At 44.3% G+C, this 19,420-nt stretch overlaps 2 protein-coding genes and 1 long non-coding RNA gene across 3 annotated transcripts in view; 2 read left to right on the forward strand and 1 right to left on the reverse strand.

Moving 5' to 3' along the window:
• LAMA5 (laminin subunit alpha 5) overlaps positions 1-1,856 on the forward strand; it is a 195,859-nt gene extending 194,003 nt beyond the window's left edge. The window contains exon 80 of the mRNA XM_081868208.1: positions 383-1,856. Coding sequence (XP_081724334.1) covers positions 383-531 — 149 coding nt within the window. The 3' untranslated portion in view covers positions 532-1,856. The remainder of the gene's footprint in view (positions 1-382) is intronic.
• Positions 1,857-2,247: 391 nt separating this feature from the next.
• LOC309345166 lies at positions 2,248-3,923 on the forward strand. The gene is made up of 2 exons (XR_014158045.1): positions 2,248-2,975; positions 3,013-3,923. It is a non-coding gene; the product is annotated as an uncharacterized lncRNA (long non-coding RNA).
• Positions 3,924-4,015: 92 nt separating this feature from the next.
• ADRM1 (ADRM1 26S proteasome ubiquitin receptor) lies at positions 4,016-17,132 on the reverse strand. Its single transcript, XM_081867959.1, has 10 exons — positions 16,987-17,132; positions 12,703-12,913; positions 12,293-12,409; positions 12,037-12,160; positions 11,592-11,678; positions 10,570-10,651; positions 8,819-9,060; positions 6,900-7,057; positions 5,289-5,391; positions 4,016-4,384 (listed from the first exon to the last, which is right to left on the reverse strand). The coding sequence occupies exons 2-10, from the start codon at positions 12,910-12,912 to the stop codon at positions 4,278-4,280; spliced, it is 1,230 nt and encodes a 409-aa protein (XP_081724085.1). The 5' UTR covers position 12,913; positions 16,987-17,132; the 3' UTR covers positions 4,016-4,277.
• Positions 17,133-19,420: the final 2,288 nt, after the last annotated feature.

A 19,420-nucleotide genomic window follows, 5' to 3' on the forward strand; every position in this document is an offset into this window, starting at 1 on the left:
GCTGAAGAACATTATGCACCTGTCACAGAATCACTTTGCATTTTGGAGTGTTCCAATGTTGAGTAGCCATGCTTGCATTCCAGAAGATGCTCAGTTTATGCAGTACAAAATTTAAACAAGCTCTTTCTGTGTCATAGGGAAAATCTGTGTCACAAATTCTTCTTATATGTGGCACTAGCAAAACCATCTGTTCTGCCGTGCTGTGTATGTGCTTCCTCCATTTTTTTTATTTTGTACTTAGTGGAGTGCACTTCCCTGCTGATTAGACAAGTTAACCAATGGTCCTTAGTCACAATTAGCTTAAAGTGAAACTGAAGCCTAATTGACCTCTGGACTGCCTAGAATTGTGGTAAAAAAAAATATTTTGCTCTTCCTTCTACAGAACTCGGAGACACTGGCCCCCCGTTGGCTCATCTCCCCTCCTACATTGGCTGCATGAAGAACTTGGTGATCAACCGGAACCAAATTAACCTAAGAGAAGCTGGGACTGTACAGGGAGCGGTAGGGCTCACAGAGTGCCCACTTATGTAAAAACTATTTGTACGTGTTAAGTCAGTACTGCAGAAAGCCACACGACCCTTCAGGAAGCCAGCAGAGTCCCTCAAGCTTGAGCACACACAGCATTCCTTGCCGCCTGGGGATACAGTCCATATTCAGCACCAACAGCAGGTGTGTTGAGAGGGAAAGGAGGGCTCATCCGTTTTTATTTGCAATTGATGCTTTCCTGCCTTTACACATTGTCCACAGTAATGTTTTTGAAGAGGGCAAGGCCATATGGTATATTTATAATAGTACTGTTGAAGCATAAGGTTTTCCCTCTCTCCCCCCCCACACCTGGTAAGATGCTAATCAGGATGAATCTGTCAATGTGGTTTGTGAACAACTGCTTCAGCCAGCTGAAAGGCTCAAGGGACAGGATCAAAATTATTTAAGCACATCTAAATATGAAAACTTTATTGCTGCCATCATCCAAATTGTATTTCATCATTTCCAAGCAGCTGGCAGCATGAGAACCATTTGGTCGGGGGCCAGTATTTATTTACTGAAATAATGAAAAACTGTGCAAGATGCAGCTCTTCAAAGCCATTTTGCATTGTGCTTGTCTAGTCTCTACCAACCAGGCACTCGTTGTTTCAGAAAAACAGTATTTCATGTTTTTGGTGCTAAGTTAATGAGTAGAATTAAATCCATTGATTATGACTTGGGCAGATAACCTTTAACATATAAGGAAAGGATGACTCAACTACCGTATTTTTCGCTCAATAAGACACACCTTGTTTTCAGAGAAGGAAAACAAGAAGAAAAAAAATATTCTGAACGAAACAGTGGATGTATGATTTCTGTGGTTCATGCTGTGGCCACAGACATGCTATGTGATCTGATGGTGAATTTGGGGTGACCCAATGCAAAAATCCTGAGGATCCATGTGCTTTTACCTCCCCCATCCCAGGCAGCCTCCTTTATTGCTAGCGTCCCTTATCTCCCTCCTGATCGCTTGCCGATCAGCTGCTCAGCGGCTTCATTTCAACACCCCCTTCCTCTTTCTGGAAAAAAAAAGAGCACAATCTGCTTTTCGCCCCTGGGCAATTCGGCTCCAGGGACTACGTATTTGCTCCATAAGATGCACAGACATTTCCCCTTACTTTTTAGGAGGAAAAAAGTGCATCTTATGGAACAAAAAATACGGTAAATGTGCCCATGTTGCCTCTCCAACCATGTTATATACCATCTTGTCAGGTTGATTGTGCAAGCAATACAGCCCTATTTCCACGCGAGATAGGAAGTTTAATATGTCCCTAGTAAACTGTCTGCTTATTACCGTATTTTTCGCCCTATAGGACGCACTTTTTCCCCTCCAAAAATGAAGGGGAAATGCGTGTGCGTCCTATGGGGCAAATGCAGGCTTTCGCTGAAGCCTGGAGAGCGAGAGGGGTCTGTGCGCACCAACCCCTCTCGCTCTCCAGGCTTCAGGAGAGCCGCAGCGCCAGTCCCACAAGGTAGGGGGACAGCGGGGAGGCGGAACGCCGCCATACCGCTGTCTCCCGATGTGGTTTGGAGGGTGACGGCGGGGAGACGCGTGCTTCTCCCAGCTGCCAGCCCCGCAAGCTCCGGGGACAGCGGGGAGGCGCAGCTGGTCTGCAGGCAGGTGGTGGGGAGAAGAGTGCTTCTCCCCGCTGCCTGCCCCACAAGTGCCTGGGGGGGAAATTAAATTTTTTTTATTTATTTCCCCCCAAAAAAACTTGGTGCGTCCTATGGGGCGAAAAATACGGTAATTGCCCCGGGGCAAGAAGGCAGCAGAGGACTAAGCTGCCAGCTGCCACTGTGCTCAAAATTCAGTTCTTGTATGGGTTTAAGTCAGTTATTCTTTACTCGAGAGTAGACCCATTGAAGTTAAGAAGCCCATGTCCATTAACATCAACAGGTTTACTCTTGAATAGGACTGGTATTGAATACCACCCAGTGTTTCCCAACTTCCCCCGGCGCATTAACTTCACAATAACACCCTTCCCCTGCCCCCCAAAAAGTATATGGTGCACTTAGAGATTGCCTTATATATATTTGTGTGTATATACATCGTTCATCACATGGGTCAAGATACTGCTTTGAAAAGGACTTTATAACTTATCAGTATATTGGCTGTTTTAATGCTGGGGTACATATTGTAAAATGGGTTTTAACAATTATTGGTTTCACTTTCAACCACTGTAAGTATCTGTTTTTAAGCTGTACTTTTAAGGGATAATCTCTGTAAATCACTGGTACATACTTTTAATTCAAATAAAATTTTATGATCTATAATTCATACAAACAATATGGAGTAGTGCTGAATTTGTTAAGATACTCTGCCTGGGCCTCGATAGCTGCCAATAAACCCACAATCACTTTATATTAAACTCGTCTTTGCAACTGTTTCAAGCGCTATAGGGACCTCAGACATTCCTGCAGGTTTTTGTTTTGTAAAGTGAAGTTTAGAGGTCTAAATGCCTACCAAATGCAGAGTTCTCTTTATAGTTCAGGTATGGCACTTCCCAAAAGCTCTCCACCACCAAAATTCCTGTCACTGTATCTCACAAAAACAGGCATTGCTGTCAAATGCAGTGACATTTGGATAAGTCAGGTTGTTAGGCAAAGGGAGGTTTTCCCAGCTTCCTGCCAAGAGTGGCTGAGGCAACGCAGTCAGATGGGCTAAGGAACAAATAGTAAAAGTATTATTATTATTATTATTATTATTATTATTATTATTATTACATCAACATGCAAGGATTGCTAAAAGAGAAGCAAGGCTATGACAGGCAAGCCAGTTAAGAACAGGGAAAGGGAACCCTTGTTCCTATTGAGCTCAAGTCCCTAGAAGAGAGCTTTCCAAACTTTTCATGCTGGTGACATACTTTTTAGACACGCATCATTTCGTGACACAATTTTACTAGCAAACTGGAGGTTAAACTAACCTCTTTCCAGTCCCAGGGGGAGTGTCACAACAGAGTTTGGAAATCTCTGTCCTAGAAGATAGTTGAAGGCTACACACCATCTAAAAGTGGACTGGGCTCAGACTGCCCCTGCATAAAATTAGGCTGAAGCCCAGAGGATGCAACACTCCTGAGTGAGAAATTTGGGGACAGATTGCCTTGGAACCTTCAGAATTGCACATTCTTCTCATGAGAGGTCTTTTTTCGTTCCTACTGCCCCATGTCCTTCATAAAAACATGACTTGAGGGTCAGGATTACCTCACACAATGTAGGAGATGGAGAGGAGAATAAGTAGAAACAGGAGACAGCCTTCTAGGAACAAAGGGGACTTCTTACAAAAGAACTGTTAGAACCAAACAATTCCTTTAAATAGGTAGGGTTTAAAAGCTCAAAATATTCTGCTGAACACAGATAAGCCCTTGGATGGCTTTACAGCAACTCTTGGATATGGGTTGTAACAACAAACTAAATATAAAAATTACAAATGTTTCTGCCAAGGTGATGCCTTTACCTTATGAGAAACCCCAAGCATAGACCTGCAACTGGATTTGATGCAAGACTATAAATTTAATCAGGTGAACCAAACTTGTTTCCAAGGACAACAATAAGAAGCTGCCAAAGTGTACTTTAAGGCCACAAAGACAAACATCTGTTTGAAACTGCAGCAAGTGGGGGGAAAACCCAGTATACCCAGGATGAATTTGGCAGAGAGGTCCTTTACTTCCAGATTCAATACATGAAGTATGCTAGTTATCCTACTTATCTTAAGGTAAATATCTAGGAGTACCTGTAAGACACAGCTAAGAAACCTAATCTAAACTCATGTCTTCTTCCTCATCCTTCTTGTCTTTTGAGTCTCCTTCCTTTTGATCGGATTTGACGTTGTTTTGCATTGCTTTTGCAAACGCCTCGACATCTGAAAACAAGACACATCAAATTAACAACATGGCAGCATGCAATAGGAAAGCAGGCTACTTAATGCATGGCTCCAAGTGAACAGCATATGGCAAAAGGAATAAAACTACCCAGGATGAAAAGCCTGGAGTAGCTGGACAAAGGAAACATCTGAACATCTGTGCTCGTCTGTAATGGTCTAACCACTGGAAGGCCTGGAAATGATGCCTTATGAGGAACGGCTAAGGGAGCTGGGCATGTTGAGCCTGGAGAAGAGGAGGTTAAGGGGTGATATGATAGCCATGTTCAAATATATAAAAGGATGTCACATAGAGGAGGGAGAAAGGTTGTTTTCTGCTGCTCCAGAGAAGCGGACACGGAGCAATGGTTCCAAACTACAAGAAAGAAGATTCCACCTAAACATTAGGAAGAACTTCCTGACAGTAAGAGCTGTTTGACAGTGGAATTTGCTGCCAAGGAGTGTGGTGGAGTCTCCTTCTTTGGAGGTCTTTAAGGAGAGGCTTGACAACCGTATGTCAGGAGTGCTCTGATGGTGTTTCCTGCTTGGCAGGGGGTTGGACTCGATGGCCCTTGTGGTCTCTTCCAACTCTATGATTCTATGACCCCCCCCTCCATGTTCATTGCAGCTCAGACCTGTCATGTACTCAGCCTGCAAAATGACATTCCAGTCCATATTCATAATTGGACAAAAAGCACTGCATTAGAAGCAGTGTGTCACCATTCCACAGCAATCTTTATACTTCGCTGGCTTACTGAGAGCTGAGCCAGAGCTGCCACCTTTTACCCTGATTCTCTGCCTTCAAGAGGGCTTCAAAATCAAGAAGGACCTCTGACCCAGCAGGAGTTTCATTGCCTACTGCACAGCCACTGAGCAACACTGGGTTTATTGACAGAAAAGAACTCACCTCCTTTGTTTGCTGCATCTACTGCCTCAGCTGGTAGGCCAAACTGGCTCATTAGAGGTCCCAGCTGCCCAGAAGCCAAGGCAGCGCTGAACATGCTGAGTGCCTGCAAAGAAAAAAAGCTATGTCAAATTCCAAAAAGATTCTATACAGTACAGCAAAGGCTGAGCAGCCTTTTTGTTTCCTGCGGAGGGCAGCATTCCTTCAGGTGCTGCACTCTGGTGGCAGGTACAGCCAAAGATGATAGTATTTTGGATTAACTATTCCAGAAATAAAATATGCTGCTTCAGTTTTCAACATAGCTACTTGGAAGATTAGAATACCCACTCCTCCTATTGTAGGTGCACTCAGAAGTAGGCTGCACTGGGCTTGACAAGGTTAATTTCAATTATAGTTTTGTGGGGGTTTTTTAAAGCACAAAAAATCAATACAGCTACTGTTCTGAAAAGTGGAATTTACTTGCAAATTTAGTATGTCGCCAACCCCATACACAGAGTGGCAGCATAACAAATTGTTCTCAGACAGCTAAGGACCATACAACCAAGGGAAAAAAACAAAATACCATCCCTTCCTATTGTTTAGAAGCAGCATAGAATGAGGGAGCAAGCACTCGAAAGCAGGCATCCCCAAACTCGGCCCTCCAGATGTTTTGGGACAACAACTCCCATCATCCCTAGCTAACAGGACCAGTGGTCAGGGATGATGGGAATTGTAGTCCCAAAACATCTGGAGGGTCGAGTTTGGGGATGCCTGCTCTAAAGCCAGGGATGATGAGGAAAGAATTCTGGTAGCATGAAAACTCGAAGAGGCATCAAAGGCAGCAATAAAATGACATCCAAGGCTACATGCAACGCCCAGCTCAGTGATGGCCTTTCTGAGATTTATCACAACAGGCAAACTGAAAAGGATTCAAACAAGAGCTTCTTCCATTCTTGCCTAGCTGGGTTGTCTTTTTTTGGGGGGAGGGGGAATTTCTAGCCAACTTCTTCAATCTTCTAATTAAAAAACAGCTTTTCCCACTAAGATTACTGCTATCAGCATTGAATTAATTCAGCAAGTAATTCGAGATAAACTTGTGGGGTTACACCAGAGCAGTGCCATTTCAGCCACTCTAAAGGCAGGTTTATAAATAACAAATCACAAGACTGCATTTAGCAGACACAAACTTTATTTTATTGGTTAGAGGGAAATGTGGCACAGTATCCTGAAACAGGAGAAAAGACAACCCAAATGGCTGACAGACACCGTTGGAAAGACCGGCCAGCAAATTTGACAGGCTACATGAAGTGCAGTGTCTTGGTGTGCGAGAGAAATGCCAACACTTTTGCCCCTATATTGTAAATCCACACACGGGTTGCCTGGGGCACCACTTCCACCTCTGTGGTTTTCCCATCCTCATTCATCCATTTTTAAACTTGTAAAGACCTTAAAAGAAAAGTCAACTGCCTCATAACTAGACCTTCCTCATCACATAGCTCTCCAGATGATGCAGGGATTTGTCTTAAGATTTCTCCTGGTGTGCTTCAACCAATTCCACCCAGTATAAGTCAGTCCTCCTACTTAAACCAAGTAGCTGCCTCCAAGCGTATTTTCCAAGTATACCAAAACTTTTACCTGCTGGAACTGTGGAGAGGTCAGTGTGTTCTGGATCTCCTCTGCTGTCTGCGGCAGAGATTCCCCGGAAGGAAGGTAAGGCAGCAAGCGCTCTTGAACTTCTGTATTTGCCAGAATGGGTGCCATTATTTCCGGGGTCAGGACACTGGACAGGTCAACTGTAAAGAAACAAGAGCCAGAATGTCTGTGGCAGAAGTACCAAGAATTAGCAAAGCTGCTGCAGGACAGCTCTGCGAGACACAGCACAGGTGTATCACAGGCACCACAAAAGTTAAAGTACAACTGCAAACGGAAACAAGTAAAGGTTTATGTGATAAGGTGTAGTCAAGGACACAGGAAACAGTAAAAGCATGGAGATGCGGAAGAAATTATGGAGAAAATATGGGGGGGGAAATAATTAAGAGGAAAATTGTTTTTAAAAGTTATGGTATAATGGCATCTGACTTCTGCAATTATTGCAGCAATAAATAAATCATATTTGAAAATAGGGTGGAGGTGCAAATGGGAGAATGGAACTTTTTATCATTATCTGGTAGGCATGCAGTTACATGCAAAAATACTGGAAGATTATTATTAGAATAACAAGAAAAGAGTTTGGAAGATGAAGTTCCTTTAGATCCAGTACTGATATTGCTCAACTGTAAGTCCCCTATCCTAAAGAAAGACCATAAAGAACTTGCATCCTATTTGATTACAGCTGCTAATTGACTAAAAACTAGTTACATTACTTACTTCCTGGAAAGAATGACCTGGTAAAGTTTGGGATTTGACTATACTGTAATGGCAAAAATAACATCTCATCTAAGAGCAAGAATCACAAGTGAATATGGAAACTTGTTTTGGGAAGACTAGTTGCCCTGTATATTGTCAACAAAATAATGACCTCCTGTGAAAGCAAATTCAAGGTGGTTTTGGATTTCTGTTTAGAAGAAATACTCTAATTTTATGTCAAGTCATCTTTTTCTGCAGAATATTATGATATAAATTATTCCCCCTGTAACAGTGTTCTGTTGATTTTTGTCAACCAAATGATTAACTAACTTTTTTTGAAAACCTCAACTGATCAAAATTCTGGGCCTATTTACAATTAAATCTTAAGTACATATATATAGCATGGTAAACAGATTTGATTTGGGAGCCAGACTGTTTCAAAAACTAAGCATTTCATATTTTGACCCAGACATAGTGTCACACCATTTGCTTATCTTCTTTCTCACACACACAAATTGTAAAGGTAAAAGGGGTAAAGGACCCCTGGACGGTTAAGTCCAGTCAAAGGCGACTCTGGGGTTGTGGCACTCATCTCACTTTCAGGCCGAGGGAGCCGACATTTGTCCACAGACAGCTTTCTGGGTCATATGGCCAGCATGACAAAACCACTTCTGGCGCAATGGGACACCGTGACACACGGAAACGCTGTTTACCTTCCTGCCATAGCAGTACCTATTTATCTACTTGCACTGGCCCGCTTTTGAACTGCTAGGTTGGCAGGAGCAGGGACAGAGCAGAACTTGCGATCAGCAAGCCCAAGAGGCTCAGTGGTTTAGACCACAGCGCCATCCGTGTCCCTTACACACACTGTATTGCAGGATTGGGGAAACTCTGGCCCTCCAGCCACTATTGGATTACAATTCCGAACATCTCTGACCACTGGGCCATGCTGCCTGGGGTGATGGGAGTTGGAGTCCAATGACAGCCAGAGGGCCACAGGATGCCCATCCCTGAAGTAAACACAGAGCGAAAACCACTTTATTACATGCCCCTGTACAAAGACAAACAATATGATAAACAGCATGTTGCTAATACTGTTTCAGTAGGGAAAGCAGCTAGGAAGGAACATGGAAGCACAAGGCAGGATACATCTTTGGTGAGACCTCATTTTTTGTCAGGCTACAGAGGCTCCCACACCCCCTTTTTACCTTGCTGGCCTCCTGCTCCAGCCGGCACATTCATCGTTGCCAAGATAGTCTGGAGGTCACTCAACTGGATGGGCTGAGTAGGGCTTGTTGCTGTACTGGTCCCATTTCCAGAACTCGGAGCAGGACTGGGACTGGTGGCAGTGGCAGTGGCAGAGGCTGCTGCAGGAGCTGTAGGAGCTGGCGTTACCCGTGTGGAAGAAGTACTGGAAGATGGTGTCACAGCTGCTGACTGGCTGCGAGAGCTAAAAGGCAATTCGTATAGTTAGCCTCTGCAAGTACAGTTTGAAGTCGGGGATGTTTCCCACAGCTAAAGAGCAAGTGAGAGAATTGCCATTCCAGAGTACCAACAGGTCTTCTCCTCCCACAAAAAAGAAGCTCTGAGCTCACTCAACACAACTTAAGCAAGGAGGAGATGGGATGCCTCCTTCCTCAGTTTGAAATCCCAAACTTGTAAAATGGCAGTTTAAAAATGAGCCCTAGAATTACAGTGGTATCTTGGTTCTCGAACAGCTTAGTTGACAAACAAATCAGCTCCTGAATGCCGCAAACCCAGAAGTAAGTGTTCCAGTTTGTGAACATTTTTCAGAAGCTGAACATCCAACGTGGCTTATGCTTGAGTGCAGGAAGCCCCTGTAGCCAACTGGAAGCCGTGCCTTGGTTTTCAAATGGTTTAGGGAGTCAAATGGACTCCCAGAATGAATTACCATATTTTTCGCTCTATAACACGCACCTGACCATAACACGCACATAGTTTTTAGAGGAGGAAAACAAGAAAAAAAATATTCTAAACGAAACAGTGGATGTATGATTTTTGTGGTTCATGCTGTGGCCACAGACATGTGATCTGACGGTGAGTTTGGGGTGACCCAGTGCAAAAATCCTGAGGATCCATGTGGATCCATGCTTTGTAACCACGTTTTAAGTGGGGAGGGAAGGAAAAGCACTCAAGGGACAAGGAACACGCGAGGGGTGGGTGGAGAAGGATGCTGTTAATAATGCAGAAGAGGGGTATAAGAGGAGAAGGCTCCTCTCCTCTCCCGCTTTGCTCCTTTAAAGGCTCTGCTTCTCTGTCTCCTCCCCGGCTCGCTAAAAAAACAGCTCCAGACTCGTATAAGCGGCTCCTCTCCTCTCCCGCTTTGCTCCTTTAAAGCAAGCAGGCTCTCTGTCCCTCTCTCCTCCCCACTCAGCGGCTCTTCTCCCGCAAGCCACGAAGTAGGGAAGGAAGGGGAACCATGTATCTTCTGCTCACAACCGCAGCAGATCCCCCCGCCATCTGTAGGCATTCGCTCCGTAACACGCACAGACATTTCCCTTTACTTTCTAGGAGGAAAAAAGTGAGTGTTATGGTGCAAAAAATACGGTAGGTTCAAGAACCAAGGTACCACTGTACTACAAAAGCCAAAGACTTATTGTTTATAACCCTACTGACCCTTTCCGATCTCCCATCTTATCCCATTTCCCTTCTCTAGCCAAACCCCGAAATGAGGTTCCACCTTTCCCACACCTAGGAGAGATTTAAATGTTTAAACCTCTTTAAATGTTGGACAGATACCACAGGAGCTGCTTCCCAACAAGTTCGCCACACAGCACTGGCTGTTGGATCTGAAACACTGCAGCGATATGTAATAAAAACAGAAACCTATGAGAGAAATGTCCTCACTAAAATATTGTACAATTTAAACAGAGCCTCAGGTATTATTAAAGCAATCTGTTTCTTTGAAAAGGACAGTTATAAGCCAAGGTCCTCTTACCTGGAAGAAGAGCTGCTAGTTGGGGGCCCCCCACTTCCCAACAGACTAGCCAGACCAGGACCTGTCAGAGCACCGAGCCCACCTTCCATAAAGGAAAAAGACAGCATGTGTGTTAGAGACTTCTTTTAATAAACAGAAAGTTGGTTTAAAAATGTTGTACTGTGTAGACTTCTTGTTCCAAATAACCAAAATAACTTTACAGTTTTCCTCATCCAGAAACACAGATGTACAAGCTCATATTGCAAGACCAGATGCTTTTTTACACAAATTCAGCAAGGAGCTGGAGGACTTCTTTGGTCCATTTGAAGGCTCTCACTAATTAATGGTCCACCCAGGCTGAAAACATGCCTAATCCTGGGAAGGAATAGGAGACTCCTTTTTGCCATCATGCCAGCCTTTTCTTCATCTTAAGTGGTTTTTGTCCACTTTAGAGTATACAAACTTAAGCAAAAGCACACGCACAAAGGATTTATCTGTCTAGTTCTATGCCAAGTTTTGTTTGATAGTCCACTTTGATACTTGAAGCATTAATTCTAAGTCTCAATTTGTCATTTCTAAGCCAAACATCCTCAAGAGTATAAACAGTTGCCACAAACTAAGTTTGTGCTTCTGACATGCTTTGTGTTAATAGATGCTGGGAAACCTGTTTTTCTACATTCTCTGAAAATTGCCTCCTGGTGGAATCATTCTATTCTGGACCACTGGATGGCAACAAGCAGTGAGGATGCAAAGTGGCTACATGACCAGTCGCTGAAGGATTCGTGTATGCCATTAAGCAGCGGGTTTACCATCACACACACAGGGAAATCTTACAAAGCGTGCACTTTTAATGTTCTGACAACACTGTATCCATGTTGCAGGCATTTAATGAAAGAATAGAGGAAAGAGTGGATCACCTCATGTTACTTGGTACAACTTTCTGTCCAGTGATATTTGATTTATTATGAACACTGCAGGGAGCGTTAGTAAGAGATTAACCCAGACAAACACAATTTTAGCATGAATGCACAAAAGAAGCTTACCAAGTCCTCCTAAGCCTGTTGGTCCAATCAGCTGCATGAGCTGGTTATGGCTCATGTTTCCCAGAAGACTTTGCAAGCCACCTTCACCTAAACAGATGAGAGCGTATTATATTCACACATTTTTACAGCTCTCCATCTAAATGACAGGCAATTTAAAATGACAAAAGAGAACCACAGGTAAACCCTGGAGAATATCAAGAATATATCCACATGTCTCATGTTTCCTAAACATCTGTGTTTCCTAAACTTTTCCAAGTTAATATTTGAAATTGTTATGTTTGCCTTATAGTTTTATTTTTAATACCATTTTATTGTTCTACATTAATTAAACATCCAATTAAATCTGGTTTTGCAATGAAACAAACAAACAAACCCCCTAAAGTATCAGAACTGGTTCTTAATACTAAAGAACACACAGAAAAGGACTCATGGAAAAGGTCTATACCTCCAAGGGCAGACAACTCATGGCCTCCACTTCCACTACCACCCAGAGCTCCAGGCATTGGTGGGTTGTTGAGATACTCATTCACCTTACGGCAGTGCTCCTCATCTTTCTCAGTCTTGGGCTCCTGCCAGGAGAAGAAGAAAAATGCATTTTTGCACTCCATGACAGATGCCTAATCCACAGCTTCAATGTTACACAGCAACAACTAGCATCACTTATGCCTTGTTTCCCCTTCATCTGCCTAACAGCCACAAACCTGCATCCAGAAGAAGAGCCGCTTGGATCCAGCTTTGAATTTCAACACATAAACGCGGCCTGTAGTGCACTGAGGCACCCTCTTAAATTCACAGTCATCAGGGAAAATAATCAAGTCCTGGAGTGGAAGAAGATGACAACAAATTATTCTTTACTTTCCAAACAAAACTATCCAAGTGCATTACAATAAGCAAGAGATCACTAATCACTTTCTCAGTCAGGCTGCAGTTGAAAGTCTCTCCCATGACAAGCTTACAGGGGTGGCCAGGGAAGAAAGAAACCAATTTATTCAAACCACAGACCTCAATCTAGTACATAAATGTCTTTTAACACTCTCTTACGTACATTGATTTTAACCCCAAACAGCATTAAATCAATGCATACATCTTTAGGCTGCAGCATTCTACTTACATCCTCCACGTTCCCTGAAGTCCTGTCTTTCCAACAGAAGTGAATGAGGGAATCATCCGTTTGCTGGATATATACAAGACCTTTCCTCTTGTCTGGTGTAACAGTGCTGCCTTTCAAAGACATCTTTCCCGCACGGAACTCTACCAAGTATTTGCTAGATGAGCCCCGGGAGCCTGGCACCAGACTTGGAAATAAAGCACCAGAAGACATCCTGGAAAGAGATAATATTTCATAATAAGCACGTTTTCCCTTTCAAATATACAAGTGTTCTACCAGTGCCCAAATCCAGGGTTATGGCCCATAAGTGCAATGGGTTTCGAGAATTCAGTCTTTTAAAGGTAACTTAAAGAGCACCAATCTGACAGCCTAAATGGGCAGGGCCAAGCCAGAACTCCTGTACACCCTGAACAAGCAGACTCCCTGGGTGTGTTGAATCAATCACAGTATCCTTTCCATTTACAGGCAGGGGTGGACAATGTTTGTACAGGAGCAACAGTTTAAGCATCTCAGCAGTAATGATCATCTTCATTCAAGTCCTGCAGATAATTCTTCCTCTCTCTGTGCTTTGCAAACTGAAAAACAGCCTCTTCACTCAGATCTCTAGTACCAACCCTCCAACCTTCCTCTGATCCTTGGTAAGCACTTGACAGGGCTTGGGTCAGAATAGCATCAAGGATCAAAAGCCGTCTGGTTATAGGAACAAGCAATGATTGAAGGGAGCTTCCAGAGTCAGAATGCTTTGAGAGATATTTATGCAGAATCTGAAAACAGAAGAGTTAGAAAACCATTACTATAGTGCACCAACTGAAAAAAGTCCACCAACTTAAAGAATAGATACATAGAACTAACAGCTAACTATCACTAGATCCCTGAAAATATGAGCAACTTGGGGAGCAAAAGCAAAGCTGAGGACTTGGACCACCTTCAGAACAGCTTAGAGGCTCATTTACATCAGACCTGATGGGAAAACAGGGGCCTATTTTGAGGATGGAACAGCAGACTTCTGCTTGTGCTTTTTTTAAAGAGTGTAAACTACTTTTCCAAAGCAGAAAGTATAAAAAGCATTTTAAAAAACAACTAGAATGCACTTCAGTGAATAGCACTAGCAGTTTAATAGTTAAATCAAAATATATGTGACCTAGGGTCAGTCACTGCCTGTCAGCCTAACCTACCTCACAGGGCTGTTCTGAGGATAAAATGAGGAGGAAGAAAACCATGTATGCTACCTTGAGCTCCTTGGAGGAAAGGTGGGATATAAAATGTAACAATACAGATAAATCAAAAGGCCCACAAACTAAGGAGTATTATTGAAAGTGGATTCTTTAGGGAATTAGCAATCAGCTAGAATTAGCCTGTTGTGCACACATATATATCATGCCAGGAGATGCCACGGTCCAAAAAGAACAGCTATTTGTGCAACAGTTACTGAAGCAATACTCACCAATGATAACAGTACTCCTGGGCTCAGAGCGCCAAGAAGTCCTGTAGTCCTCTAGCACCATTCTCCTCTCCAAACCAGGAAAAGCATCGTTGCCTGGCTGTGGCTTTTCTTCAAGTCAGACTTCTGATCATTCTTATAAAGAGCTACTGAGTCTCTAGGGAGTGAACAGCCGCTAAAGAATTCTGGTGAAATGAATCAGATTGTACCCAAGAGGCAAACCCCTCTTGCATTCAGGTGTTTGTCTCCTGACAAAGCTTCTTCAGCTCTTAACTTACTGCTACGGGATCTCTCAAGTGAAATTGATTTTTTGCTGGCTATTGCTAACTTTTTAAATCCATTCTTGATCAAAAAAGCCAAGAACTCCCAGGTCAGCTTGTGGCCCCAGGCCATACCACAAGGCATTTATGACAGCAGCACTTCGGAGTGTATCAGGTGAGCCATGAGCAACAACAAGTGACGCAAGAGAACACAAGCATCATGAAAGAAATTTGAACAGAGTTATAAAGACTCTGTCATCAACATAGCTGGAGAAAAGAGGTAAAACACAATCCTGGACAAAGAAATATAGTCTTCTGGTGCAGGGTGTTACAGTCCATAGCATCTCAAAACCATGAATTGTTTAGCCACTCAATACCAGACACTCATGAAACTAGAGACACAAGGCAACAGCTGCTGGAAAACAAATCAAGCCTGGGAGAAACAAAACTGTGGCTTGCTTGCTTGGCAATGAGCCATCTCATGATTTGTTGAACAAACCATGGTTACAAACACAGCTACTGTAGGTACCTCTGCTTCCTCAGTGAGGGGAAATAAGTTGCCAACCGCGTCTTGGAGTAGGAAGACCATTTTATTAATTCTACTGACACAAAGCAGACTGAATGCTAGTGCTCTTTAGAGCATTAAGGCACCATGCATTCTGAAATAAACACTATACCAGTAGTTCTCCAACTTTTTTCTCCGGACCATACTTTCAGAATAAAAATTTGCTTGGGCCACACTGATTTTTTAATGGATAAGAAATAATACATTGGAAAACACAACTAGGATTGTCCTCAGCATCACTTGTTGCTCTTGTTCTCATTTTGAAAATATATCTATCCATATTCTGCAAAAAAATTGTTTTGATATTATACTACACTGAAATGTTTAAATGTTTATTAGAGTGTCCTTGATTCTTCCTGCCACACTTGCCATCCTCTCCTGCCACACCCTTTGAGAATTACTGCTCTACCCAAGAACTAGAATATTTGTCACAGTGACTAAAGGCACCTGTTATCACTCTAATTTCCTTGCATCACTGCAAATATGTTCACGTTAAAATGATTAGCAATAAGAACAATGTAATATTTTCACCAGACTCACATTTTTGAAGCTCACATGGCTGATTCCTAGCTAAACAGCATGAATAAACTACCAGATTTTTGAATCCCAGCCAATTACCATGTCACCTGTTGGGAAGCTTTCGGGACTATAATCCCTAACATCTCTAACCAAGAGAGCGTTCAAATCTAACAACTAGAGGACAACAGTTTCCCACCACTGAACAAACAATACACCAAATATTTGGAACAAGTCCAAATATTTGTGAATGGCTAAGGAAAAGAACTATTATAGGTCTATCAGTTCATAATACACAACCTTGCAAACTTCCAAGTTTGGGAAATGGACACAGTGAGAAGCAATTGTTAAATATAAATATAAATATAATGTTAAATATAAATATATAATGTTAAATATAAAGAAGGGCATCTGTAAAGTTTGAGAACAGCACCATATTAAAGGATATCAATTGTGGAGCTGTACTGTTTTGAGGATTAGGGTCACAAGGCAAATTTAAGGGATGGCAACCCTTGAATCCTATCATTACTACTAGTTTTCATATTTGTACATCTTAAGTTCAAACCCCAGTTTAGCCATTGACGTTGTTCAGCCTGAGTAGGTAGTTATGCTGAAGTTTATCACACCATGGAATGTAAACACTCCATGTAAACAACACAAGTCACTCCCCCCCCCCAACTTTCTAAAAATGGTACACGAGAGAACAAACAGCAAGCAAAGTAATAATAGGTTCCAATTTGCAAAATGAAGTGCTTTGCCAATTAAACACACAGCAATGGGGTGGGCAAGTGGTATTATGTACTGTGCATTTTTCCTTTGCTGTAAGTTGCTCGCAGACCTTCGGGTGGCAAGCAAGTAAAAAGGCTGACTAATAATAATACTAATAACATCACCAGAAACCCAACTGTCCTTGTCTTCTTGGGGAGTGCGTGGAACGGACGACCAAGAAAAAAACCGGAGGAAAGCAGGGGCAGAGGAGTGACATACCCCAGAAACGGGCAGTGCAAAAACTGTAGAGTGGAAAGGGGCACCCGCACAGGGCGAGGGTCATCTAGCCCAACCCCCTGCAATGCGGGAACATCCTGGCACTCTTCTAAGCTGCGGCGTTTGGCTGCTGTTCCCAAAAGGAACTTAGTAAAATTTATCAACGGTATGCCTTGGAAGCCAGGCCGCGGGGGGGGGGTGTTACGTTAAGCCCCCTCCTCCTCCTCCCCACGTGCGAATGGGGTCCCTCGTCTGCTCCCCCCTCCCCCTCCCCCCTCCATTTTCCTCAGGGACTTTTTCAAGTTGGGTCAAGAATGAACATTCAGCGACGGGGTGAGTCTCCCCCTACAGCCGCCGCCTCCCCCACCTCCGTCAATTCAAGGGCGCACACGCGAAGACCCCTCCCCCCCGCTCGCCCCTCCCCCACCCTTGCCTAATTAGCAACCCCCCCACTCCCCCCCCCCGGTGGTTGCGACCTCCAGGCCTCCTCACACACCCGCCGCATCCCGCCCCGAAATTACCTGCCGCCTCAGCTCGCCCCCCTGTCACCCGCCCCGTGTTCGCTCTCCCCCCTCAGACGCTACCGCACTTCCGGCCGGCTGAGGGAAGCGGGGGGAGGGGTAGCCATTTGCTCGTCACGCCGGAAGCCCGCCCTCTTCCCTTCGCTCCCCCCCCCCTCCACCGCCATCTCCCATTGGCTGGGAGGCTGGCTCCTCCCCGCCGCCGCGGTCCGAGCTAGCCGGATGGGACTGCCACTCGGAAGGAACGCCGCTCCGCCCACAAGCCCCCGTCGTGCACCGCGGCCTCCGCCCCGCCTCCCGGCTATTGTGCTGTGTCATGTCGGCCGGGCGGGGAGGGAGAGCGCGGCCTCTAGCGGCGCGCGGTGGAACTGCATGGGGATTGCGCCGTTTTGCGGGAGCTGAGGAGGAAGGGCTCTGTGGAGGCCGCAAGCTTGCGCAGTGCTGGGTTGGGTTGGGTGCGATAAAGGGGCCGAGAGGCAACCAGCTGCCTCCACAGCCTCCTCAGGCTATATTAGAGAGGGCAAAATTATAATTATTTTTAAAATTGACTTTCTCTAGGGTTCGCTTTGGGGTGTTTTATATATGCCAACAAAGGTCCGTATAGTTAAAGCTATGGTTTTCCCAGTAGTGATGTATGGAAGTGAGAGCTGGACCATAATGAAGGCTGATCGCTGAAGAATTGATGCTTTTGAATTATGGTGCTGGAGGAGACTCTTGAGAGTCCCATGGACTGCAAGAAGATCAAACGTATCCATTCTTAGGGAAATCAGCCCTGAGTGCTCACTGGAAGGACAGATCCTGAAGCTGAGGCTCCAATACTTTGGCCACCTCATGAGAAGAGAAGACTCCCTGGAAAAGACCCTGATGTTGGGAAAGATGGAGGGCACAAGGAGAAGGGGACGACAGAGGACGAGATGGTTGGACAGGGTTTTCGAAGCTACCAGCATGAGTCTGACCAAACTTCGGGAGGCAGTAGAAGCCAGGAGTGCCTGGCGTGCTCTGGTCCATGGGGTCATGAAGAGTCGGACACGACTAAACAACAACAATATATGGGGAGTGCTTCGTAAATCGAATATTCATCACTTAAGAGTATAAAATTATGTGTGGCATGCAGAAAGCGGGTAAAGGTTTTCTTCTCACACAATGCTAGAACTCATCAGCATCCACTGAAGCTGAATACTGGAAGGTTTAGCACAGATGAAAGAAAGTGCTTCAAGCAGAAAGTTGTTTCATCTGTGGAATTTTCTGGCACAGGAGGCAGTGGTGGCCAGTGACTTGGATGGTTTTAAAGAGGGTTTGGCAAATCCATGGAGGATAAGTCTATCAGTGGCTATTAGCCATGACGGCTATTGCTCACACTGAATACCAGTTGCTGGAAACCAGAGGAGGCAAAAGAGCTGCTGTGCTCAGGTTCAGCTCTCTGGTTTCGCACAGGGATCTGGCTGGCCACTGTGAGAACGGGATGCTGGAATAGATGGGCCATTTACCTAGGAATGCAGAGTAATTTATTTTCCCTCCCTCCTTTTTATGTGCACAACAGAGCCATGGTGTGGCATAGGACTGGGCAATATCTGGTTCTCAACTGCTAAACATTGCAATATACTGGTATATCATAATGTCTGAAATAAGGATGGAGCTATGCAGAGGCATTGCCTGGCTTCATGGCTTTCCCCACATTGTAATTTTTGCATAGCACACACACAGACACATCATGATTCGCAATATACTGCCAGGTCAAAAATTATGGATTTCAAACTGGTTTTGGTCAATATATCATCCAGCTTGGCTGTAAACCTCTCTGAAAATATTAAAATACCGTAATACATCAAACATTAAAAGCTTCCCTAAACAGGGCTGCCTTCAGATGTCTTCTATAAGTCTGGTAGTTGTTCTCTTTGACATCTGCTGGGAGGGCGTTCTACAGGGCGGGTGCCACTACCAAGAAGGCCCTCTGCCTGGTTCCCTGTAACTTGGCTTCTCACAGCAAGGGAACCGCCAGAAGGCCCTTGGCGTTGGACCTCAGTGTCTGGGTAGAACGATGGGGGTGGAGACACTCCTTCAGATATACTGGATAAGGGAAGAGAAAGTTCAATTTGCACAAGCTGAGAGACACTCCCTTAAGTTGGCATGTAGGTTGAGAGAAGTTATATGTTAATATATTACAGTGGTACCTTGGTTCCCAAACGACTTAGTTGTCAAACAAATCGGCCCGCGAACACCGCAAACCTGGAAGCAAGTGTTCTGGTTTGCAAATGTTTGCTGAACATCCGATACAGGTTCTGTTTGAGTCCAGGAAGCACCTGCAGCCAATCGGAAGCCGCGCCTTGGTTTTCAATTGGTTTCGGGAGTTGAACGGATTAAGTTCAAGAACCAAGGTACCACTGTACCTGGAAGCTTCATAGCTCAAGTTCCAACTGCCTCTAACATTATTCTG

Source organism: Podarcis erhardii, assembly GCF_964252035.2.
Source record: "Podarcis erhardii genome assembly, chromosome: 6".
In the NCBI taxonomy this organism is placed as follows: Eukaryota; Metazoa; Chordata; class Lepidosauria; order Squamata; family Lacertidae; genus Podarcis; species Podarcis erhardii.